We start from the raw sequence: 25,875 nt of genomic DNA, 5'->3' as shown, positions 1-25,875 counted from the left end.
CGTGTGCTCTTCCGATCTTCAAAAAATGTTTTATACAAAAGTTTTACTGTAAAATTACCTCTATTTATTTACGTTAATAGAATTTTTTGAAAATGATTATTTAAAAAAAATTTTTAAATATAATTATTAGAAAAAATATTATTAACGTAAATGAATAAAGACAATTTTACTGTAAAACTTTTGTATACATTTTTTGATATCTTAAATAGTTTTCGAGATATAATAAAAGAGAAAAAGAATTAATTTACATATAAGGGGTGGATTCATCCCTTTAAATCGTTTTTTAGCACCAACTGATAACTTCTAAATTCATTTATTTATGTGACCTCAAAGTGTACCAAGTTTCATTAAAATCAGAATTTGATACTTCGCGAGGTTCCCTTGTTAGCTACAAGAGCTAAGTGTCATTGCTAAGTTCTGGCTATTACAGATAAAAAACATTCACTGTGACAAAAAAAATTTATTAATTGAAATTAAAAGTATATATTAGTACAGGCAGCTGAAAAGATGGCATGCGTACCCAAATGTCTTATCATACACACATTTAGCACACAGAACTAAGTTTACAGCTACGCGCGAAAATTTGATTTGTAATTGTGTTTCAGCAATGTGGCACTGCTATATGCACATCTACAGCGCATTTTGCATTTATATTTTGCAGTATATAAGCAATATACTGCAAATATTATTACTCTATTGCAAAGATAAAATAGCATAGTAGATTCGGCTAAATATCATTTGGTTTTAACAGCAAATATTTTTTGCTGTAGCACCTACATTTTAATAACTAATAAATTGAACTTCGACAGCAACGACATTAGCTGTTCCTATTTTAACGACACATCTTAGCTGCCATAGCTATATTTTATCTTCATTGGCTAATCCTTTTTCTGCGTGTATTATAAACGGAATGAAGAGTAAACGTAAAAATTACTGTTCACTTGGGATGTCAATCAAGAAAATTACCAAGGCGATCTCGGATATAAAATATTTTCATTTTATCGTTTCGTTCATATTTGCTGAACTCCCGCGGGGCTCTTGTAACTTTTCTCTCCTCGCGTCTCTTAGCTTAATTTTTTTTTCCCGCCAGACAGTTTCTCGTAGTCAAGGGATATATATATATATATATATATATATATATACATGTATATTTCCACAAGTTATAGAGGTGGGTAAACGCCTTACGGGCACTTCCATTTCGAGTTGAAGTTCAGAGCGCTCCGTGTAGACGGGATTTCCTCATTCCGTTTCTTACACGGCAATTTCGCATGATTATTCGCGGCAATTCGGGGTCGCCCGGTTGAATTCGACTCCTTTCCCATAAGGAGATCGGTCTCCCACCTCCCCTTCCCCCGGGTTCGCATAAAGTTTTATGTCCCACCGAATCGTACTCGGATCGCGAGATACCTAAGGTATAGGCACACCGGAATTTCCGCTGAAGAACGGAATTCGAAAACGTTCGATCTTGATATTCAACGGTCGCCTCTCCGTGAAGAGGAAGCGGGAAGAAGAAAAAAAAAATGAAACAAGCGACGGCGGGAAACGATAACGTCTCTCTGCTGTGCGCGCTAGTGTGTGGGACGCGTGTCATTACGAACATGGAATAAAAAAAGCTGACGTACGAGGTCGATTCGAACGCGGCGCGACGTGCGCGCTTTATATTCTCCCCCCTCCCCCCTCTTTTATTTAAATACACAACATTGTTATTTAAGACTTCAAACACGCCGGTCGCGGACGACTGTGCTGCCCATCGATCGCTCAGCGAGTCGAACAGAGAGAAAGAGAGAGAGAGAGAGAGAGATACACCGCGCGCGTGAGAGGCACGAGTGCGCGGGCGTGTAACACACGTGTAACACGTGTAAACGTAATAACGTCGACCGGCGCGACACGATCACTCTCGTCAATCACCGGGTCCCCATCGACGGCGATAGTTCGTCGTCCAGGCATGACTTTTCATTCTTGTCATTTACGCCTTTTTTTTTATATAATGGCCCACGATTGGATCTGCATGCCGCTCGCTTGTACGATTGTTGTAACCCGGCACGGATACCCGAGCTATACGAGCGACGCCCGCGGTAGCCGTTTCGTATATACGGGCAACGCGCGTAAAAAAGAAAATTTCGGAACGAGAATTTGATGTCGACATGATGTGTCGTAAAAATCGGTCGACGTTTAAAATCTCATCGATATCAAAACTCAATTACTGCTGTCCGCGTTTACGTTTTTGTCCGTTAAAATTTTATCTCGCGCACTATTAAGCTTGTTGTTTTCGAAACGCTCGATCGATTTTAATTTTCGGCTTTATAACGAAACCGGATGCTTAAATTCACGGAAGGAAACGATGCAGGATATCCGATAAATGGAAGAGTCTTTCTCAAATGTCAGAAAAAGTAGATTTTCAATTTAGGATATTAATTAATTTCAGCGCGAGGAGAGAATTCCAGTTTTAATATCTTTTCAAAAGTATTATAATTCATATGATTCTACGTTACTTATACGTATGCAAAACGTTAATGCAGAGACAAATTAGTTCCGTACCGAAAATCGCGTGCACATACACGCATCACCATCCCCCGCTTTGAATTTAGATTCGACGCTTTTGAGCCTGTTCAGGCGATACGCGGTAGTCTGGCTTTATCCGGCAAAATAAGCTGTAACGGAGTCGCGGGCGAATAATTATCCGACCGCGAATAATTACGAGTTGCCCGATTGCGCGAGAGAGCGTAATAATATACCCGGGGCTCTCCGTTTTAATCTCCGGGATTGCCGGCCCAAGGAAAAGGCCGTAGCTACTTAATCGGGGTTAAATCTAATCTTTGAAACGGGATTAAGCGCGACCGCTGTTTTTGCGCGAGGGACCGACGAGCGCGCGTCGATATCGTGAATGTGTCCTCCGGCAGCCAACCAGAATCCCTCGGTCGAGTGCCGAGCGAATTTCAGGATTACCATCCGGACGTGCCTACGTTCATCCGATTAAGAGGGGGGGATAGGGGGACGAACAGGGGGCGGAGAAACGGAGGCTTTGACATCGATATGCCAAGGCGTATTTACGGTAATTAGTTACTCGTAATTAGCGGTTTGGATGTGCCGCATAGTCGGCTACTCGAGAAGCAACGGGCAAAAACTCGCGATTCGATCGGGACGACAGGAACTGCGGACGCAAATTGCGCCGATCACGAAAATGACGTTGACACGTCTGTTATCGCGATCGCCGTCGTGCGACCGGCACGCTCTTTTCGCGCTTTACAAAGAAAAAAGTAATGCAGGGCAAAGCCCTGTTGCAGTCACTTTGAGAATCACTACGTATATTAATTGGACGAGGGAGATGTACACTGCATTATGTCGTAAGAAAACAATTAATATTCTTAATTATTTATTACGTGTAATTTTCGTGCCATTCAAGAAACTCTCGACTCGACAGACGAAAAGAGAGAGAGAGACAGATCGAGTTATATAAGACAAACTTCATTGCGCGATCTTTTTTAAACTTCCGCCCGGAGACGTGAAACGAGGAAGCTTCTCGGGAGCGCGTAAAGAAGCACGATCGCGCTCGTAACTCGTAATGAACAGGGGCGAAAAAACGAATAAAAAAAGAAGAAAAAAGACAGAAAGAGGAAACGCGGGTAAAGGGAAAAAAGCAAGCCGTATCGGGGGCGACGACGTACAGAGCGCGAGCTAGAAGCGTGTTTCTCGACGCGATTTCGCGACGCTTACGCGCGCCGACTTGATTGCGCGGCGACGACGGCGCGCGCATCATAATCCAATTTTCGACGTGCAATCTTTTGTTTCGAGTTTTCTTCGCCGCCGTGAGTTTTCGAGCGTCGTGCGCGCGCGCGCGCGCGCGCGGGGCAGCCGCGGCACGTTCGTTCGCCCGTCCGGCGACGACGCCTTCGCCTCTCCCTTTTACGACTTACCGTCGTGGAAGTAGTACGAGACCTCCATGTACTCCTCGTCGGTGGGGCTGTTGGAGGCGCGTGTTAAAACCACCGTCATGTCCCGGCCGTTGGACGAGTGCCGCTTCGGCTCCGCGTACCTGGAAAAGAGGAGAAAACGGGAAGAATGGGAAACGTCATTTGCGCGCCCGCGGCTTCGGGTGGCGAATCCCCCGCCGCCCGCCGCCGCGGCGAGGGATGATTTTCCCACGCTCCTTACAGCGAGAGCGGCCCGGTGGTTTTCCGAGACCGAAACCGGATATAAATCGAACGACCGACGAACGAGGGCGGCCAACGAACGGCTGTTTCAATCTTCACCCCCTGTCGATCGCTGGTTGACGTTTAAAACGTATATAGCATTTTGCGCCAAAGTGATTAAATATATATATATATATATATATAGAGAGAGACGCGTTGAACGTCGAGACTTCAATTTCGCAGTGGTATACAAGTAAGATCGCTTTACGACTCATTTGAGAGCGCTACAAATATAATTGAGCTGTAAAATAAGGTAGACGACACGGCAATAATTCCGGGTCCCGATCTTATCTCGGGGATGTATGAAATTTATCTCATTGCACAAACGATCCTCGTTAAAATGAGCCGAATGGCTTTGCATCACGACCGCGCAATCAATACGGAGGTGACGTTCGGCGGGGTCGCACTATGAATAATGATCGATCCGATTTCCGCTTATGTATGTACAGTGCATATACATACACACACACACACGCGCGCGCGCGCGTACACGTACACCGGGATGACGGGATTCGCGACACTTTTCACCGGGGACATTCGGGGCATGCAGAAACTTTGACGCGAATTATTAATTCACGATCATTAATGGCGAAGGCGACGCGAGAGAGAGCATGACGCGCATGGGAGGGAGGGGGGGGAGGAGGGCACGAAAGGGTGCTCGGCTGCGAAAGTTACATCGGGGCGCCGGGACAAAGCAGGATGTAAATCTTGCACGTAAGACTCTATTTTCCCTGGGCAAAGTTGTAAATGGACGTCTTGGGAGCCGCCCTCGATAGTCGGCGCGCGCGAGAATTGCCTATGAGTTAGTTTTGCAAGATAAATCGGGCACCCTTTCCGCCCCCGCTCGACACCCCTCGCCGTTGTCTTACGGTGCTGGCTGCGAGGGGAGGATCGCCCCTTTGTCGCTCGAATGAGCGCCAGAATTACGTCGTCGATTTTCTATAACAGCAAACTTTCCCGCACGAACGATACCACGTCAGTCGCGCTCGAGTCGGTGACGTTCGATGTCTCTCCGGACAAATTTATCGAGGTCGTCCAGCAGAAGTGGGTCATAACCTTTCGTTTTAAAACTAAAAAAATTTATCGAGAAAGAAAAAAGTGCAGCATGCTTCGCGTTTGGCGTTTCTCGAATAGCGATTTAATACATTAAAAAATTGACCGACAAAATTAATATGAGAATAGAAGGATTTAGAAAAAAATCGCGACCGCGATTTTACAAATTTGGTATAAATAAAGAAAATCTTTTTAATCGCTTTTTACAGCGCAGATGATTGAAATTTGATAAATGTGGGAATGTGAGCGAAAATCGCATGAAAATTTAAACAAATTATACATATCAAATTAACGAATTGATTTTCGTTGATATTCTTAGATCGTCATGATCGCGCGTATGTTTTACATTAAATATAATCTCGCCATACATTTGTCAATTTTAATATTGGCGACTCAAAGTTCAAGTCTCATTAATTTGACATCCATTTCTTGCTCGCCTTTGGCTCCGTTTTAACCTCTTAGTTAGAGCACACTGTTTTATATAGAATATAAAATTCATATATTAAATTATACTTCAATATCATTCCTTCTGGAATTGCCAACAGTTCTCTTCGCGGTGCGGGGCCAAATCGTCGCTGCAGTAGAAGCCACATGAGCCATGAAATACCTTGCCTATTTGTAGGCTGTATTACAAGCCAGCGATATTATTATCGCGATACTACCCTCCCGCACGCGGGAATGGCAGTTTACTTTATCAGAGCGCGCGGGATAAAGCGATGGCACGATACGGTTGATCTGTGTCGGTTCATTGGCTGCATGCTCCCGAGCCGGCAGCAGCCGAGGGGGAGCATATGGCTTTTAGTTGGGCATGGGCGTGCGTGAAGATTAAATTACTTGATGGCCATACCGGATTGATCCCCGATGTATCTCGCGTCCATGCACGGACGGATATTAAATAGAGCGCGCTCCGGGCAACTCACTTGAATAATCGCGATGCCCGATTAGACACTTACTACCCTTTGTTCCCAGCGGTGTCGCGCGCGATGCACAATGATGGGATTTTCGTCTTTTGGTGGACGAATGTCGTTAACAGCAGCGTCCGTCGCTTTTTTCTTCACACACACACACTCGAAATTCGCAACGTTTCGAATATCCATACGCGATTCTAACATCTAAATTAAATTAAGTTCTAAAAAAAGAGAAGCGCTTTGGACGAAAAAAACAAAAACACAATTTTCAGGCAATTTTATCCTGTATACAATTCGGAATAACGTTACACCGCATCCTTTATACTTCTTGATACGACAAAGTTTGAATCCACTTTCTTGGCTTTCTCGAATTTCCGGGTTGCAAGCCTCCTCTACCTCGTTTTATTTTGCATCGTCTTAATGCCGTTTCGGGAGTATCGCGGGGGAAGGGAGGGGGGCGGGCGAGGAGAGGCGGAAGGCGGCGGCCGGAAATTCGGCGCGGGTCGAGAGTCGCGCGATGGGAAACGTGCCCGGTTGCAAGCTGGGCGCGGCGGGGCTGCAGGAGAACGTGCGAGGCGGATGAAGCACGGGCGTTATTTCGCATGAATTTTTACGAGATTAGCCGACATAAAACACGCAGCAGTCCCATAGGCACGTACGTACGTACGCTGCATCCGGACGACCTGCTACTGCCGCTGCCGCTGCTACTAAGCATAAATCGTCCTGGGACCGGCTGGCACCGGAGCGGCAAACGTTAGAAATTAAAATAGATTAAAAACTGCCAGTGGCGTCAGCAAGGCGGCGAGGCGCAACGCGCGCGCGACGAATATCACTCCTCGCGGAGGTAGGAAAGCGGAAACGGTCCTCCTCCCTTCGTTTCACGGCCGAGCGGAGAGAGAAGGCCCGCGGATATGTATATCCCGCGTGAGCCGCGGCCCCGCGGTTTCCGCGGTCGGCGCGGCGCCGTCGCGTGAACGACGGTAGCGTGTGACATTTTTGGTTCCGCCCGACTTCGATTTCTGGCGAGATATGTATACGAGCGTTTATCCATCCTTATCGCTGGATGAGGATCCCCGATGTCGAAACATTTTTTGAACTTCTCGTGAAGGGACGTATCGTAATCGCGTCTCGTGGGTCGCGTACTTCTCTGTTCATATACTTTGTAAAATTTTACATTTTGGGTAATCCTATACAATTTCTTGATTGCGATAGATCCTCTCTTGCACTTGTCCATCATATAGAAAGCCCTCTCTAGATAAAAATCAAGACAACGCCCAATTGTTCGAGGGCGTCATATTGTAATCCGTTTTTCGAAATCTACTGGGGAAGCTTCCCCCCCAGTTGAGAGACATAGTATATACGTGACGTTATCACAATATTTCAGACGTTTTACCGCGCGCATCTGCGTCGATCGAGAAGCCGGGTGTAAGCCCGGCGGATCGATCGCGTACCGTATCGGTAGCGGCGACGGCGGTGGCGGCGGCGGCGGCGGCTGCTTCGAAATCTCTTCTGGGAAATCTCTTAGCCCAGCCGCGCATCTCTCGTTTGGCCATTCGTTGGACGGTTCTCGTCCTTTTTGCACCGGTCGCATCAAGTTCACCCCCTTCCCCTCCCCGATGTAGCCAACGGATTGGGGGGGGGGAGGGGAGGGGCGGAAGGGCAGACAGGGCGTGCGACAGACATTTCGCGTCCGTCCATTTCCCACGGCTTGCATAATGCATGCGGTCGCTGGCTTGCTTCGACGACGACGAGGACGACGACGACGACGACGAGGAGGAGGACAGCGACGTCGCTCTCTCGAAGTCCCCCTTTGCACTTATCTCTCCGGGCTCTCCGCGATCGGCCAGACGGAATCCTGGTTCGTGGGTCACCGCCGGCTTGCAGCCTCGAGAGGAATCACGCGCGATACCTTTGTTTGTCGTCGCTCGACCCGCCGCATGCAGTCTGTTTCCACGGCCGATTGGTCGACCTTGTCTCCGGAGGCTTCGACATTCGAAGCGTCTGGTGCTTCGGCGAGCTCTCGTTTTGCATGTGGGACGGATACCGATACGCGCGCGGGTACAAATACGCGGGATGACCCTAATCCTTTTCCTTTCCCACACACACACACACACACACACACATGTACACCCGATAATGCCAATGGCTTCTTGTTCTCTATATTTTTGTACAGAGATAACACAAACCGCGCAAGTATTTTTAATATTTTCTCGCTCTGCGCGGGCGGCTTACGAGCACGTTCTGAGTTGCATTTCAAATTATCGGATTTTGTCCATGTTCTGTAAGCTCTGAGTGCGGCAAATGGAGAAGTGGACAAGTCGTGACATCTGACCGAATAATTATCGGAGTAAGGATCTGGGAGAAGATTTTCTCTAAAAATTCCGGTAGGTGTATGCATCTCGTCCGCACCACGCGCCACGTCGCTGTTCAATATGTATGGCTAAAAATCTTCTTTCAGATATCTTTCTCGTCACGTTTTTCATTTGATATGACCTCTATTCTATCTCCCTTGAATTCTTATCAGGCATTCTTACATCGATATCTCGACTTACTCGGGAAAAGCACACGTATTACCAATAAAAATTTCTGCTGCAATTCTTAACAATGGATAATTTCAGATAGAGTGAAAATGTGATAAATTACTCTTCTTACTTTGTTAAATATTTAACACAATTTTAAAAATTTTAACAACAATATTCTATGCCATGCATTACATATTATTTTATTAACTTTAAATTGTATATTATCCACAGCTTTCGTGTTAAACCGCCCAGTAAATTTAGTTTGTCAGTGTAATTCCTATATTTTCAGCAACGCGGCAATTCGTTACTGCAAAATACACCTTTATCTGTCTCGTGTAGCTTTAAATTTTCCAAATTTTCCCTTTCTTCATCGGCATTTACGCCTAACTCGTCGGTCGAGACAGCGTTTTGTGATCAAAACGCTGCAAGTAATAAATTCTAGAACGCAGGGTATTAAACGGATTAGCCGGTATTCTATCAACGCCGGGCACACGCTTGCATTTATTATTATTCGCGCGCAGTAAATCGATCGGCGTTAAATGTTTACGACGTCGAAAGGCCCGCGTCCATAAAACGCGCGTATCAACGTGGACCTGCCGCGCGCAAGGATTTGTATCGCGAATAAATACGCGGCCGAATATAAAGAGTTAATTTTCCTTCGAATGAAGAAAACGGGCTGGGTCGCGCATGCGAAACCGCGCGGTCCGCATATCTTTTTCTCTCGACTCACGAACCAGGATTCTGGCCGATCGCGAAGAGCCCGGAGAGATAAGTGCAAAGAGGACTTCGAGGGAGCGACGTCGCTGTCCTCCTCGTTCTCGTCCTCGTCGTCGTCGTCGTAATTATATACGGAAATAAATGTGTGCCGTGTCATTAAAAACATCCGTATAAGCTATATACGGAACGCGCGGATGTAACACCTGTGTGTATCTACAATATATTTTGAAAACCAGTGATATATACATGTAGCGTGCGCTACGTATATTTTACGAGAAACGTTACAATATATTGATAGTAAAAAAAAAAACAAAAATGTAAACCAGCGCCAAATTAAATAGAAAAGTTGAATGAATGTTGTAAGAGTTTTTTTTAATTTTATTTTGCTATCAGGTTTTTTCCGCGGGATATTAACGCTCGCGTAAAAAACAATATAGATTCGCTTTACGAGCCCTTCTAAAGTTATTTAATCAAACGCGAGAATTTACTGCGTAATCGAAAGATTCTCCCATCGTAAAAATCATGCTATTATAGGAACGTTATACGAGCGGCAGTGCATGCGCAACCAGCTGTTTCAATTTATGCCATAAATTTTTGTTACGCTTTTCTTTTTTTCATCGGATACGCTCGCTCTGCGACAATATTGGAATTATACGTAACTCTTTTTCTCTGGGAATAATAGTTCGGAGAAAGGTAAACAGAGTCCTAAAATTTCAGCTATGCGTTATCGACGCGCGAGGAAACCAGGTTTGTCAAATATATTTTTGATATACGATAAGCGTGTAAGCGCAGCTCTACGCGCATAAATACATAATACATACTGCAAAAATTTATATTTTTTTCCAAAGTTGAAAGTCGAAAGAAATTATAAAAAAAGTACAATGTAGAGAGAATAATAACCTGTGAACTTAATGTTCAAAGGATAATTAAATCATTTTTATTTTTCAGTTTAGTGCATAAAATAAAATAAAAAAAACTGCGAATAAAACTAATTAATTCAAAAAAGTAAAACGAATCTCAAATTTTCGTTGAGAAACTTCATCGGAGAATCGAGAGACATAACTCTGACGACATAACTGCAGTGTGCGAGCCGTTACCGACTTTCTGTATCGGCTCCCGTAATGCCGCGGCGGCTATACGATTGAACGGTTTCAGATAACTGCAACCCTTCCGTGTGCATCTCCTCTGTGACGTCTTTTCATTCGAATGTATACCCACGATGCATAAACGCACCGTGGAATGCACGATTCGCGCGCGCGCGAGAAAGAGAGTCGGGCTACAGTCATCTTTCATGCTTTGACTTGCGACGAGATGAGTATGAGGTATCGCTTTGCATGCCGCCGTCTAGTTCTCGGATGGAGACGGATGATGGATCTGCCGGGGCTGTTTTATGATTACGTGCCCGACGATCTTTCGCTGCCTCCTCCTCCTCCTCCTCCTCCTCCACGCCGGGCGTCGCTGGCTCCTATTTCGCGCGTCAGTTCAGCCGTTGTCTCGTGATACGTGCCCGGGATGTAATGAATAATCCTCAAGGTATACACTACCCGGGCGTGCAACATCCGGGGTAGGCGAGAAGGATTGCGGCGCTAATATCGGGACAAAGGCCCTGACACGCGGGCCGAAAAAAATAGACTCGCGACGAAACTTGTCGCCCGCGCTTCGGGACTTCGCCGCGTTACGACATACGTGATCGTCAACCGATTATCCGTACGTCTTACAATACGTATGACGTACGCACGTCTCTCTCGCGCGCGCGAGCGCGGCATCTCTGCCAGAGCAGCAGAGATTAGCGTTTCGAAACTAATCTCTCGCGTTCTGACAGCGCGGAGTTCTAGGGAGACTTAACCAATCCCCCGGTTTTAAGCCCGGCAACTCGCGCGCGCGTTTGCGAGTTGCCGAGGGATTCTCGAAATTTACCAACTCACAATTACGATGCATTACCTAGGAACCCCGGTGGGGGCGAGGGAGGAGGAGAAGGAGGAGGAGGAGGGGAGGGTATCGCGATGGTATCTCTCTAATGACCGCTCTAATAACCAGAGGGAATTCACTTACTTATCCTGACTCGCGAGTTCCCGCGGGAGCCACTGCGCCGGGCTGCATATCTTCTGCAAGGAGTTGCTGCTGTCCAACGTCCCGCTCTCCGGCGAGCCGTCGAATATCTCGATCGTCGACTGGCAGGACTGCGCGCTGTAAAATCGATAGCGCGGAACGTATACATCTATCAGTGGATTTCACGACGGACGTCACGCGCGCGCCGTCAAAACTCGTCGGTCCCGCGGCAGGAAAAATTCGTCGATGTATCAACTGCGAATTCTCGTGCAGGGAATTTGAAGGATATGGCGATCTAACGGGCTTTTCACGGAAACGAAAAAAAAAAAAAAAAGAAAAAAATTCTGGCTCTAAAAAAAAATCGCATGATATTAAACGTACTATTATATATACCGATTTACTCGCCTGTCAATTTCTCGTTTAATCCGGAAGAAAGATTGAAAGCTTTTTGGAAATGTTACATCCGATATTTGTTCCGGGATAATCCGTAAATGTATCATCCGAACCAAAATATTCGAGTGTGCCGCGCGCGCGTCTCGTTCGCTCTAATCGCCTCACAGACGCGGCCGCGTTTGCGGAAAGTAAGCTGCAGATCCGACACGGATGCCGCTATTACGCGCACACGAAAATAGATAAAAAGGAGGGAGGGAGGGAGAGAGAGAGAGAGAGAGAAATATACACGGGGGAGGGTTTGGTCGGCGGGTGAGAGTCACCCGATATTCCCCGTGCTCGCGGAGATACTTTCTCGGTTCACCGGGCGCACGGATTTACAATATTCCGTTCAAAATTCATGCTACCTTCAATAAAGCCCCTCCGTTCTGCGTCTCGAAAGCGCGGGCGCTCGCACACACTGCATCTACCGGTAGTTTATATCAAGCGGTTGTATGGATATCCGCGGCCTCGGAGACCGACAGCGCGCGGCGCGTACGTACATGCGATGTCGAGAGGGCTGTCGGAGGTACGATTCGTCGTCGTCGTCGTCTCCGTCTCCGTCGTCGTCTCCGTCGGTTCCGCGGGTGGTTTCATCTCTCCCCCGCGGCGTGTTCCGTCTCTCCGGACGCGTATACATAACACGTCTGCGAAGGCGCGGATACGCGTTCCGCATGTCGCCGGCGTAGCACGCGCATGATAATTGAAAATCCCCGGGACGCGGACGCGACGGTGTTATCCCCCCTTCCCCCACCCCCTCCCCGTGTGATTTAATGCTACTTTCCGCGACTGCCGAGTAGTCTACGGGGATGGTTTCCTTCTCCATCCCCCCTCGCGGACACCCGCGCCGCGTCCGTCGTTTCGATCAGTTACGCGAGTCGCCGCTAACTGTGAAATAAGAGCCCCCGCGTGCGTACATAGACGTAACGGCGCGATTGCGATTGAATAATGGTTTCTCCCTGCGTGTATTCTTATAAGATATTCCGTGGTTTCACGACATTCTCGGGGATGTCTGAACATTAATCAACATCTATTGACACTTCACACTCTGATTTACGAGTAAGTGCAGAGGGTGATATTATTTCGCGGCAACGAAAGACTAAAGAGTGCACGTCGTGAACGACGAAACGACTCACGACGCGGTCTATTATATTCGCTAATCAACGATACAAAACTGCCGACCGGGCATTTTACAATGTTTCCTGTCACGAGCTCGAACGGTTACGTGATGCGCGACTCGCCGCGGAATGCGGATTTGTAGGGATATTGGCAGATCGAAAGTGGCGAGCAAACGCGTGATGCAATTCCACATATGTATATACACCGCGAGACACGTCGCGCTCGCCGTTATACGTGACTGTAGCTTTCGCCGACTCCTGCACGAGTCCACGCAATCCACGGTAGAGAAACACGTCGATAGACACGAAGGGAAACGGGGCGGGGGGGGGAGGAAGTAAAGAAGGATATGGTTTTCTCGCCTTCTAAAACCGCGGTCGCGCGTATCGATGTGTGACTTGGCGGGGTGAACCGGGTTACCTGAGGTTGTAACTGGCTAGGGAAACGTGTCCGGTGTCGTAAGCACGGCCACGCAGCACGAGCTTGCACGTCGTGGACTTGGGCTTGCCCCTGGTGTCGTGGTGGCCCGCCCGCACCTTCTCGCCGCTCACCTCGAGGTCGCAGCTGTTGGTCACGGTACCTTGGTCCTTGCGGTGGTCATGGAGGTCGCGGTTGTTGTAGTTGGACTTCATCAATTCGACTGGAAGATTAGAGAAGCTATATAGGTGAGCTTCGGTAATACAGCTTATCGCGACTAAATTCGAAAATTTCAGACGTAAAAATAGTGCATAAATTATTCTACTCGCTCTTTCAAGTCTCCTCTCTATCATATTTTTTATTGAAGTTTAACAAATATATTAGAGCTGCAGTCCTGATAAAAATGTATTGCAGTTTTTCTAGATACTCTCATCCAGTTACTGTCTAGTAATATATTGATATGTCCATTAATTGGAACATTAATTGTATTGCGTCGCGAATGAGCAAGAACTTGATAGATTTTCATTCACAAAATACGAAATATTATTGGAACAAAACTGCAAAAATTTCATGAGCAGCAGGTTTGCTTATTGATCAATTGAAGTCCATTTATTGCCTCGTTTTTATTCAGTAAGTGAATTCAGATTTTGCGCATCTTTTGTTTGTACACTCGCTCACTAAAAGGTTGTGACACTTTCTTTTTTATAGGTTTCAAAACGCATTAATATTTTGCAAATGCGGACCACGATTGGTGTTATACTGCTTTTAAACTAAAGATAGTACATCGTGGTTTGCATTTGCAAAATATTAGTTATCTATAAAATATATATTACGTATATTAAATATAAATTAGAAACCTATAAAAAAAAAGTGTCGCAACCTTTTAGTGAGCGAGTGTACATGCAGCAACTGCAGGCAAAGCGTCTTGATTGGGATTCTAAAGAGTTTTACTTCTCAGTTACTAGACAGACATTAGTATAGGGTAACTGTCCAATTTCTGCCAATTAATGGCGCTTTTTTCAATTGTAATATATTAGAATAAAAAATATGAAAGCGTTGTGTATTGAAAATATTTTAGTGTTAAACTAAGACCGTCATATAAGCATAAGCACAACTATATATAAAAAATTCGATAAGTTTTATATTTATGAAATAATTAAAGAAGTTAGGAATGTCACTAAGCATGTAGAAATCCATCCTCTTTTTAGTGGAAGTGAAACAGAACTACATGTTTTGAAAGTGCAAGCCATGATATTTTCACTTTTTTTATATGTACTAAAACAATTTATGATAATGCGTAAATGACATTTCAATAAATTAAACATAAAAAAGTAATAGATTACTTTTTTAATTTAATTTATTGAAGTGGCAGCACTAGGGACAATCATTTAAAATTTGTCTGTATTACTTCCGGCAGTATATGAGTCTTATTATGCGTAAATATAATCTATTCGCGCCAATAATTACTGTTAACTTTGACTGAAGAAGATGGGCAGTAAATAAGGAGGCAATATTTCGTACGTGGGGCAGTAATTGCGGGGGGGGGGGGCAGTATTTAGAAATTGACTGGCTGCATTAATATGTACAACACCTTATATTTCATTCGTTTTATTATATTTAAATAATTAATTGGTTTTCGAGTTTGCTGCTTTTATTTTATGTAAATTGAAGTTTTTATTTAAATAATGATAAAAAATAATATCTGCTACGTATTTAAAAAGCTTCAAAGTATGTAAGCATATCAATTGACATTGTGTGCTTAAAGCGGCAATAATTGGGACAGTTACCCTAACTGTCTAGTAACTGCTCAAAAAATGTTCGAAATTTCTACCAGGGTGATAAATACATTGGACTAATTGACACGACGATATAACGATAGAGATGTACAGGCGGACATTTCCTTCTTGTTACTTACGACTTTTATTCGTGCTGTCGGTAGCGATCGTCGTCGGGGCTTCCGTCGTCTGTTCTATAAAACTCAGCGTCGCGACGAAGCCGTTATAATCGAAGGGCGCTACTTCAGGGCCACTTCTGTAAGAACAATATGAATTTTTCTTCTGAAGGCGCGAGGCGCGACAGGACGTCTAAATCGACTGATGTGAGAACTTGAAAATGGAAACCGGTCTCGTGTGTCCGCCCGATAAAGAGATCACCTCACCTGAATTCGACGAGGAGCTCTTGACCTTCGTACACCAGATCTATCTTGTTCTTGCCGCAGAGCATCTTCAACAATGTGCTCGACGTGGTTGGACCCGAGTAGACGGCGATGTAGTCGCTGGTGCAGTGCCTGCAACGAGAATGGAAGTACTTCCGTGATAAGATGGCTATATGCATCCGGGGGGCCGCGGCCGGTTCAAGGACTTCGGTATACTCCCCCTGCATCGTCTTTCGCGCCGGAATAAACGCCGGTATAAGCGAGCGAGGTGGATGGGGAAAATGGAGGAGCGGATGGAGGTCGTGGGGTGGGAGACTATCGAAAACGGTCGAGAATCGTGTACCGATTTATCAGGGAGTTCACGAGGATGAACTCGATTCGAAAGGGGTAGGAGGGGGAGGGGGGGTGGGGGCGATAGGATGGAGGGGGGCACGTGGAAGTTTCGCCATTAAGAAAGTATCCAATATTACCGGCAAGGCAGAAGCGGCTGCGCCGAATTACCGCGATGGGATGGCGTGATTTATTTTACGAGGGAACTTCATCGCGCCGTACGTATATACGCTTCCCGGGGTGTACGATCCCTCACAGATGGGATCACGAAAATGCGATTTTAATAATGTGGCCAATTAGGGGTCATCGCGTGGCTTTAACGGAGGAGATTGCCCGTGCCTGTCCGGATCACCGTGTAGACGAGCGGTGATTAAAAGCGGCCCCTCCTCGCAATTATCGCCGATAGTATATTATACGCCCTGCGCTCTGTTATTGACAAATAATCAGCGTGATTGCTGTCCGCCGTCGGAACTTTGGATATTACCTAATATCTGTGGATGAAATCTTTCATTCAGAATGCATAGAGACAAATCACGCATTTGAAGACGTTACGTTGTAATAAATGTTACTCACCGCGCGTGTAAATAAAAAATTAGTAAATTTTCGTGGAATTAAATTTTTATTCCTATTGTAATTTTTATGTTTAAGCCGCACTTAATATTCCTCCGGGAGACCGTAAGAGTAAGATAGTCCTTTAAAATTTGAATACGGATGCAAATGAATTTCATGCTGAATATTAATCAGAATTTAGCTCCTGGTTCATCATCGTTATTATTACAAGTCCGCGCTGCGAGAGCGACAATGTAAAATATTCGATAGTGATATTCACCGAGATTCTCAAGTAACCGTTCTAAACACGTAACAGGTGCTTCGGAAACTTTTCTCATAATTCTAATTAATTACCTCAAAGTACGAGCGTGAAGAAATTAATGGGAAAACTTCGTGGCTCACGGTTCGATTTTGCCGGCTAAATTTTGCAGTTAAAATGAAATTCCATGCTCTCAAAGTCTCGTCTCAAGATACTATCCCGAACTGTGTGTATCTAAAATCCTCCCTTCCCGCCCGAGATGCACGATACTTAACGCTAATCGCGTGCAACGTGATGGATCAATTACGATATATATTATATGTTGCACGCGATTAGTTCATCAGTCTCTATCTGATGACCTTCGCATTCGTGCACACGATCTCTGCGCTTGATGCACCTCGATCCATCATCTTACCAGATATTTCTTGCAAGGTTTTCACAGATTTATTTCATTAAATACATTTTTAATCAAAACGTACGTTTATACATATATATATTTTTATCTTATATTAACTTTTTTTTATTAAAATTTCTTTGCGCTCTGACAATCGCGCTTTTTTTATTTCTATTTACCCTCTTTTTTTACATGTTTTTAAAATTGAATTTATATTAATCGGTATATTTTTACAATAATTTTTTTCGCAATTTACATTACACACAAAAAAACTAGTTATAATTGCTATTTCTCGCAATAACATTAAAACAGGATTTCTTCGTTTTTTCTCTCTCCTCTTTTTCTCTCGCTCCCCATTCTGTCTATCTCTCTTTAAAACACTCTCACACGCGAACTCGTCGCTCTCAATAAATTAGATCCCACCCTTCGAACCCACGCGAACAATGAACAGGCCGTAATTATTTTCATTAGGAGATAGCCGGGTAAGAGGGAGGCCGTCGGGAGCGGATCGTTCGCCGCGGAAATAGTTCTGTACGTCATTTTCTGCCCGAGCGGCTCGAACACCGGAAAATCGGATTCCTCCGGCCCCATTTCGCGCGCGAGGCTCGCGTCGCCGGAGCCGTCGGATGGAGCATAAAAGAAGCGGGTAGGTTTCCGCCCGTCCGGACGGCGCGGCGCAGCGGTATCCGCATTGTGCCCCGTCTCGCGGTAACGCGCGTTACAAAATGCCCCGAGATAACGCGCTCCCCGGCACACAAATCCCCGCCGGAGTAAATTAAAAATCTTCTACTCAAGCCTCCCTTCTCCCCTTCACCCCCCCGTCACTCTCCCACTGTCCCCGCCCCACCGAGTTTCCGTCGCGAAATCCCGAGCCCGAGCATCTCGTTCGCGTCGTCCGGTGCAAACACGAAGGTTTTTATGCAAATTCTGGATCTCCGCAGGCGCGTCTCGCGCGAAACGCGCTCGAATACTCCCGTCTGCGAAATCAGCGTCCTCCTCTCTCGCGCTAAATAGCTGCGCCGAGGATCGCGCCGATGCGCGACGATTCGGGCGGAAATCCGAGGGAAAAATTGAGAGAAATGAAACAAGGGAATCAAAAAAAAAAAAACAAGCGGCACAAAACACGCGCCGGAAAATGCGTTGTTCCGAAACTTCGTCATTCTGAAACATCGTTTCTGCGCGATATTCGAGCGAGAGCGCGGAGTTCCGATAAATCGCGGTATTGAAATCGAATGAATACATACTAGCTCGAAAAATGTGTGATCTCGAATTTTTATCCCTTTTTTCTCCCATTTCGTAAATGTGGAAAAAAAGTGTAATTTTCTCTCATACTCACTCATATGTTTTTGGGATTTTTCGATTCTTCGCCCGCGCGAGTTTTCGGGATTTTGCGTATATCCTTCTCGATATTCCCGGGGGAAAAAAACAAAAACCGACATTGTTTGCGTTATCTCGCATCTCCAATTTCGGGATTACGAATTTTTGCGGGATTTCAAGTGTACGTTTATTACGCTATTTGCGCGTGAAAAGGAGTATCGAAGAATTTTAAACGCGGAGAAATGTTCTTCAGCGGCGCAACTCTCGAGAGGGGGAGTGGCATGGGAAGTTTTCGCGCAACATTTTATCCTCATTAATGGCGCCTTTGGAAACATAATAGCGGTTCGCTGAAAACCGCTTTCGCTGCTCGCCTTGGCCACCCCAACACGCTGGTTATAAAGTGATTAAGGAGTAAAATCCGAGTGCAGCGGGGGATGAGTAGCGCGCGAGATGTTCGTGTGGTGGTCACCGGGCAAAGGAGAGGAGGCCCCTCCCTCCTCACGGTGATTAGGATGATTCTATTAATTAAATGTAGCCGCGGTCTCACGCGTTTGTAAGGCGTATATCGCCGATAATGGCATTCCTTCGGGTGTGCGGCAATTAAACTATCCGTTATATGAAGGAACGTAACGCCTGTGTAATCTTATATTCAGCTCGCTTCTGCCACTAATGAACGTAACGTAATGTGCTTTTGATTATGACGATTAATGCTGCAGATGCATATCATGTGCTATTAAAATCTGACCGGAGAGATGAGGAGGGAGAGGAGAGAGAGAGAGAGAGAGAGAGAGAGAGAGAGAGAGAGAGAGAGAGAGAGATTGACATGATTCCCCATTATCTCATGAATCGAATACATATTCATTAATTGTATTACTAATTATAATTGCAGGGGATATAATCGCAAAACAGAATTTAACAAGTATTTCCTTGTATGCATCAGTTATGAAAAACTTGGAATCGATTTTCTCTTTGAAATCTCCACTAACACGGCATACATGTAAAGATTGTAAAGGAGCGATGATATCATTACGCGTAACAAGTACAAGCGTGTATCACAAAACGCGACGGCCGGAGATCCATTGGTCGGACTACTGAAAAACCTTCCTGACGTGCACCGTTGCGGTTCATTATACAACCAGGGTTGCCCTTTCGGCGAACGACGATGATGACGACGAATGGCGGCGACGGTGAGAAAAACCTTGGCAATCGCAAGACCCGTTTCTTGCAGCCTGACTCTCCCTCTCTCTCTCTCTCTCTCTCTCCTTGGTTTTATTCATTTCACGACCTTGCTCTCCACAATCCATCGTCTCGGGGGGTTCTTTCTTCGCGCAGAATCTGAGGTGCGCGCAGACAGATTCACGGAGGACGGCCGGAGTATATGTTAATCCGGTTGAGATTACATCGTCGTAAAGGCGTCGGGCCGTAATTCCCGTCTTTCCGCGGGAAGAAGTGCGACAGGTCTGAAGGCGGCCTTTATACGGCGAGGTATTCTCGCGTCTCGTCTTCTCCTCTCCTCCCTTCCTCTCCTGCCCTCTCGTCCCCGACGATTCTTCAGCAGCCGCGCCATATTGAGTCGCGACGAGAGAAGAGTAAACCTGGTTACGTTTTCGTTTCCGCAGACCGGAGTACCATGATATTTCAGCGATTTCGCAGCTTCTTATCTCTCGCGGGAAGTGATAATTAAGGCGCGCCCCCTCCCTCCCTCCCTCCAGCCCCCCCCCTCGCGTAATGGACATTAATAAATTATCATGACTGTTATACAAAGGACAGGTGTGCACGAAGTTAAATGCCAGACCGGCCGTTGTCGCGCCGTTAATCATCCGTTGCGCGAGAGGAAGAAAATGCAGTGCGAGGATTAACACGCCGGTTTAATTAAGATTTCGCAGAGAGTGAACGATTCATTGCGATCCGAGTGTATTTACTATTTAGTCGGGAGCGAACGCGTGCAGCGCGATACTCCCGCACATATTTCCCATGAATGCACTCGCCGAAAGAATTTTGACATTTATCCCATTAATTTATCAAATATCTACTTATAATTCTTTATTTATAATTATCTCACATTTAAAATTACATTACTGCATTTTATACGGACGCGTTAGAGAGAGAGAGAGAAAGAAAGAGAGAGACTGGCTGCATTTTTATACTTTTCGCCGCGGGGGCAGCGACGCGAGAGCATAACACGTGCGGTTTTTACGTTATTCGATTTTTTTCTCTTTTACTTTTCATTATTATAAAAAGCAGAAATGCGCGCGCTGTTTTAAGGGGTGCACTGCGCGCCGTCGGAAACGATTGCGCGCAGGGAGTTGTAACAAATGCAATTACGGTAATAATCCCGCGCGGTAGTAGGCAATAACACCGCACGCAGTTGCATTTAGACGCGCCGGTACGTACGTACGTACGCGCGCGCGGGCAAATGCCACGTTTATATTACGCAATCAGAACAGCGCCAGCAGATATCGTATGTAACTGTGTGTAACTAATGCAGTACTATACGCGCTATGCGATATTAATGCACCGCCAGATCCAATTTACTGCTATTAATGCGGCATAGATACGTCGCCGTTTCGCAGTCATCTTGGGGAGAGGGAGGGGGGCAGGGAGGGGCGCGCGCGATGAAATCTGAAATCAAGTATTCGACATACTTCAGCCCGACGGCGGCGGCGGCGGCGGCGGCGCCAGGTAATTATGGTAAAACGTGGTCGTGAATCCATTAACTATGTTGATTGGAGACGATTGTGCATCTTCATTATATATATATATATATATATATATATATATTTATGTGTGCGTGCGTGTGTGTGTGTGTGTGCGACGTAGAGACTACGCCCGTCACGTCGAAGTCATATCTCCTGGAAAATGGCAGACACAGTAGTACCTATATATCGCGCGTCCCATTCTATTTCATTATCTGCCCCGGTGGAGGAAAATGTGACTCGACAATTGAATTCGTTCCGTCGCGCTTAATTGTCTCTGTCATCCTCAAGAAAATATTGACAATTGCAGGGGTCGCGATCGTTATATATATATATAAATCGACGAACAATCACGGCGGCGATAAAACGGACGATGACGCTATCGAATTGCCGTATAAAGGTTGCTCTTTCTCCCCCGGCCATTTGACTCGTGAAATCAATGAGCTAATTCGTTGCTTTAATTAACAGAAGGTTTATGCAAACGATCAGCTTCGACGTCACAATTAAGGACAAGGTGTATCAAATGTACGCGGAGAAAGAAGAGGACCTGTCGAGATGTGGAGAAATAATCCAGACGGATATTTAAAACTCACGTATATGAGGTATAGGTATCGCGAGTACTCTCCCTTTCTCCCTTTGCGAAGCGCAGTCGCGCAGATAAAGATATTCATTTTGTCAGTAGAATGTGGACCGATAATCCTATACGGCACTCAAAACTCCTGTGACACGCCGGTTCATTGCTCTATCGGCTTTTCACCTTCCCCTCGTCCGTCGTAATCCCAATGAGATGTAACTCAGAGAGATTGGTTATATATAGGTAATAACGTCCTCTCTCCTTGTAATCAGCAATAAGAGAAAAAAAAAAGACCGGGGGGAGGGAAGCAGCCAGCGTTCCAGAAAATAGATGTCCGCCTGTTATCCAGATTAGCACATTATTCCACCCTCCCTTTTATCGTTCCCATAAAATCGTCTCGAAGTTCCTTTCACTCTATTACCAAGTCGATGTTGCGAGAAACTGTAGAGAAAGCAGACTGGCCCGCGCGCGTTCCGCGCCTGATTTCGACGTATCCAGTCGATATAAGTGGATTTGATCGCGTCGCGGAAAGTCTCTCGCGCGATAAAACAATAGGCCCCCTCCCCCCCACGCGCGGTCGAAGTAAAATTATTATCCATCATTTCTGAGGGATATGCATATAACGAAGTGCAGGAGGAGATCGTGCGGAAATCGATCTCGCGCGGGGGATATCGAAAACGCGAAAGTTGCACAAACGTTTAAATCCTGACGTATGCGAGATTTCAATTTTCCGCGTTTCAGATAGTAAACCCTGCACCGTCACTGCCTCCCGTGTGCGCGGGAGCCGCGCGTTACTTTTGTCGAACTGAGAAGCAACCGTCCATTGTTCCGGAGGGCCCTCTAAGCCCCGGGGCGTGGTTATGACTAGCTCGGCATTTAATCCTGTCGTCGTTGTCGCCGGGCTCCGTCACGGTGGTGAAATAGAGCCGGCGCCTCGTTGTAAATTCACCCCTGATTGCGAGCGGGCGGCGGTCTTCGTCCACGCCGCCGTTCATCCTGGGTGCAAATGCATTGTTACACGAGACCGCTTTCGAGGAAATCATATAGAACGATAGCTTGGCACCGGCTGGCAGCAATGCGGTGGCGCCAGAAATGCGCTCCTCGCACGTAAACGCGCGCTTTGCCCTCGTTCTTCCGAAACACTGAAAAATTTTGCGCAAATATGCAATTTTGTATTACGAGAACGATGAATCTTCTTGTCAATTAAATATTCGTCGAGTTAATTTCGTATAAACATTTAATACGAGACAACATTTTTCGTATACTAATATTTCTTCGATTTCACTTGCAAGGAGAAGTGATCTAAAGTAGCGAAAGGGTGAAACGTATATTCAACTTGATCTTCGTTAAATATTTAGTAATCGAAATTTTAAATGAGTTTTTTAACAGTTGTTTGTTAATAATAGTTATTTAAGCGTGATTTATATGAAATAATGTTTAAGAGTATTAAGTGACATTAACCGGGTATTAACTTTTTACTTCAGGAACGTTAAGTCCGGTACTTTGGAGCGTCTTACCATAGAACGAGGAGCTGCTAAATAAGTTGAGATAAATTAAACCATCCTTTTTCGTGTTTTTTTTCCCCCTCCTCTTTCTGCCTCGGCAGTCGCTCATTAAATATTAGGAAGAAAAATATTTATGGAAACGTTTCAAGGCAATGCTGCGCGTCGTCAAGGGGTTGGGGGGGCGGGGCGGTGTACGCGTTGCCGTAGTTTAAAATCTCATCCATGTTCCGGAAAACTTAAAGGCTTTCGCAATCCAATTAATTAAGCTCCTCGCCATTCCAATTAGAACATTCCTGACTTCCTACGCATTGCCATCGAAGCCCTTTTCTTTCCTCTCCGGTCGCGCTAAATAATTAAAAGATTTCTGTTTGTCCGCGCGCAATGAGTTCGTTTCACCGCGTTGAATTAAATGATTTTCAGCTCGAATGCCTTCCCGCCCCCTATAGTGCAATAAACCGCGAACGCGTGGTAGAATTTCAAAAGTATAATTTTTCATCGTTTTAATCGACACAACGAAATTGCAGATGCGACGGCGGCGCGTGAAAATGCGATGTGAAAAATTTATACCGACATTGTGAAGCGGTTAAACAGTTGTACAGATTATTCTGTTCGAGAGCACTGGATAAATGTAGTTGCGTTTAATTGTACTTAAAAAAAAACGAGCTGGTGCAGTGTCGTTCAATTTATGAGTAATCGCGAGGCAATCCTAACAAGATGTTGGTATATACGTGCAATTTTTATTGTTACTTTTTCGAAGATAAAATATAATAGCTGCTTACGATCGCCAAAGAACCTTTTATATTTTCTCTCTCTCTCTCTCTCTCTCTCTCTCTCTCTCTCTTTTCTTCACACTCCATATATTTTACTAACTGTATTTTCGCGTTATTATTATTCAAGGATATTGAGATGCCTCGAGAACATTAGATCAAGGGATTCTGCTTCATGTGTATCACAATGTTATCAAAATTCAAAGCCGTTCTACAATATCCTGATAATAATAATAATAATAATAATAATATCGGAGATAATAATATCAACGATAATAATAATAAGACAATAATATGTAGACACAATAAAAGTAAGTAGTAAGGAAACAAATAATAATGTTAAATCCACAAGAAGTTAATTAAATCACTTAATGAATGCAATTGTGATTTATCTTATTACGATAAATATTTAAAAAAAGAAACAAGTTTGATTTTTCGTAACAAAAAGAGATTTAATTTATTTAATATTAATATCATTTTATCGCGCTCAGAAATATTCAACAAAGTATGATGAATGATAAACGAGGCGAGTGTTTCTCTAATCAAATGCGCAATTTGGTAAATGCCCGAGGTATGTAGTTGTTTCTGGAAACAATTCAGTGTTTCTAGAGGATTCGCCGAGGGTAGCCATCGCCACTGTGGCCGCCGGATCTGCCTTGAAATGTTGTTGCCGAGGTCCTAGTGGTAACAGGCAAGGCATGAAACCGGGGCATGGTTGATGCTGGGTCGAGAAGCTTGGCACAGGGATAGAGGTATGCTTTATCTCGGTGCTTTACACTCTATTACGTTTATTAAAAGCACGCGCGGGAGGCGTCTTCGTGTCCCAAGTTATCGATATAGGAATAAAAATAAAGGGGCTCTCTTTTATGATTTTTTAGAAAACTCCTCCTCTCGTCTATCGGGAAAATAATATCGCTAATAATATTACAATGCTTTATGTTTTGCCCGACAAAATGATAAAATTAAAACACTCGAACGCCATACAATCTTGGTTTTTTTTAAATATTTCTCTTTATATAATACTTTTTAGATCTTTCAACTACAACGTTTACTTTGATTGAAACCATTATTAATACAAATTGTACAGATTGTAGAGAAAAAACTACATAGAAAGAAAAAACGATTTTGTTGAAAGATCTAAAAATTTTGCTAAATACAGATCTGAAAATAATTTCTTATTAATTCATCAAAATAATTTGTTGGAATGTTAAAACGGAGAAGCATTGCTATAAAAACGTTTTGATATTTTAGCAATCGTTTTGACTTTCGCACAAAATTATTTTAATTATTGAACAAAAATTATTTTCAGATCTGGATTCAGCAAAAGTGTTCCTTCCGTGTAGAAAGGATAAAAATATAAGTAATTTTCTTTCTATATAACAGTTCAGGATGGGATTCGTGGGACAAATTATAATATTCACGATTTGAATGTTATAATCGTTTGTTGAAATGTGATCACAATTGACCCGCGACCTCCTCTTACACGCTTATGGAATTACAGATGACAATTACTATGACACAATGGGTATCCCGTTCTGCAAACTCGATGAGTTGCTCCTTAATGAAGCTCGAGTTGTGACACCCTCTTTGTTACTTTCTCGCTTTGCATCCGCTTCGCACTCGAAGCAGAAACACTGTGTTACCCGTTGGAGAATATCTTCTGCCCCGTACAGAACGTTTACAAATTTCCGCAGAATCGCAAGAAGTTAGACTCTCCCGCTTGAGTCGCTGGCGAAATATACCGTATACTCGTCCGGGTTCTGAAGGCATCGTGTCTTTCTGTCTCTGTCCGAGAGAGAGAGAGAGAGAGAGAGAGAGAGAGAGGCGCGCGGAACGACGGGGAAAGTTTCATCGAACTCGAAGGCCGTGGAGAGTCGTAAGAACAGAAGGAGCGAAGACATACGATGACATAAGAAAAAAAGCATGCG

The 25,875-nt window shown here is 44.9% G+C and overlaps 1 protein-coding gene across 1 annotated transcript in view; it reads right to left on the bottom strand.

Annotated features, from left to right (window-relative positions):
• The window catches only part of LOC105451562, a 246,107-nt gene that overhangs the window by 9,852 nt on the left and 210,380 nt on the right, over positions 1 to 25,875 (bottom strand). Inside the window, exons 8-12 of the mRNA XM_011692085.1 lie at positions 15,560 to 15,688; positions 15,317 to 15,432; positions 13,405 to 13,624; positions 11,443 to 11,577; positions 3,915 to 4,033 (exon numbers count right to left, since the gene is read on the bottom strand). Coding sequence (XP_011690387.1) covers positions 3,915 to 4,033; positions 11,443 to 11,577; positions 13,405 to 13,624; positions 15,317 to 15,432; positions 15,560 to 15,688 — 719 coding nt within the window. The remainder of the gene's footprint in view (positions 1 to 3,914; positions 4,034 to 11,442; positions 11,578 to 13,404; positions 13,625 to 15,316; positions 15,433 to 15,559; positions 15,689 to 25,875) is intronic.

The sequence above is a fragment of the Wasmannia auropunctata genome, unplaced genomic scaffold (assembly GCF_000956235.1).
Source record: "Wasmannia auropunctata unplaced genomic scaffold, wasmannia.A_1.0 LD336050.1, whole genome shotgun sequence".
Lineage (NCBI taxonomy): Eukaryota > Metazoa > Arthropoda > Insecta > Hymenoptera > Formicidae > Wasmannia > Wasmannia auropunctata.
The sequence above is the reverse complement of the archived record's forward strand: the minus strand, read 5'-3'. Positions and strand labels throughout refer to the sequence as shown.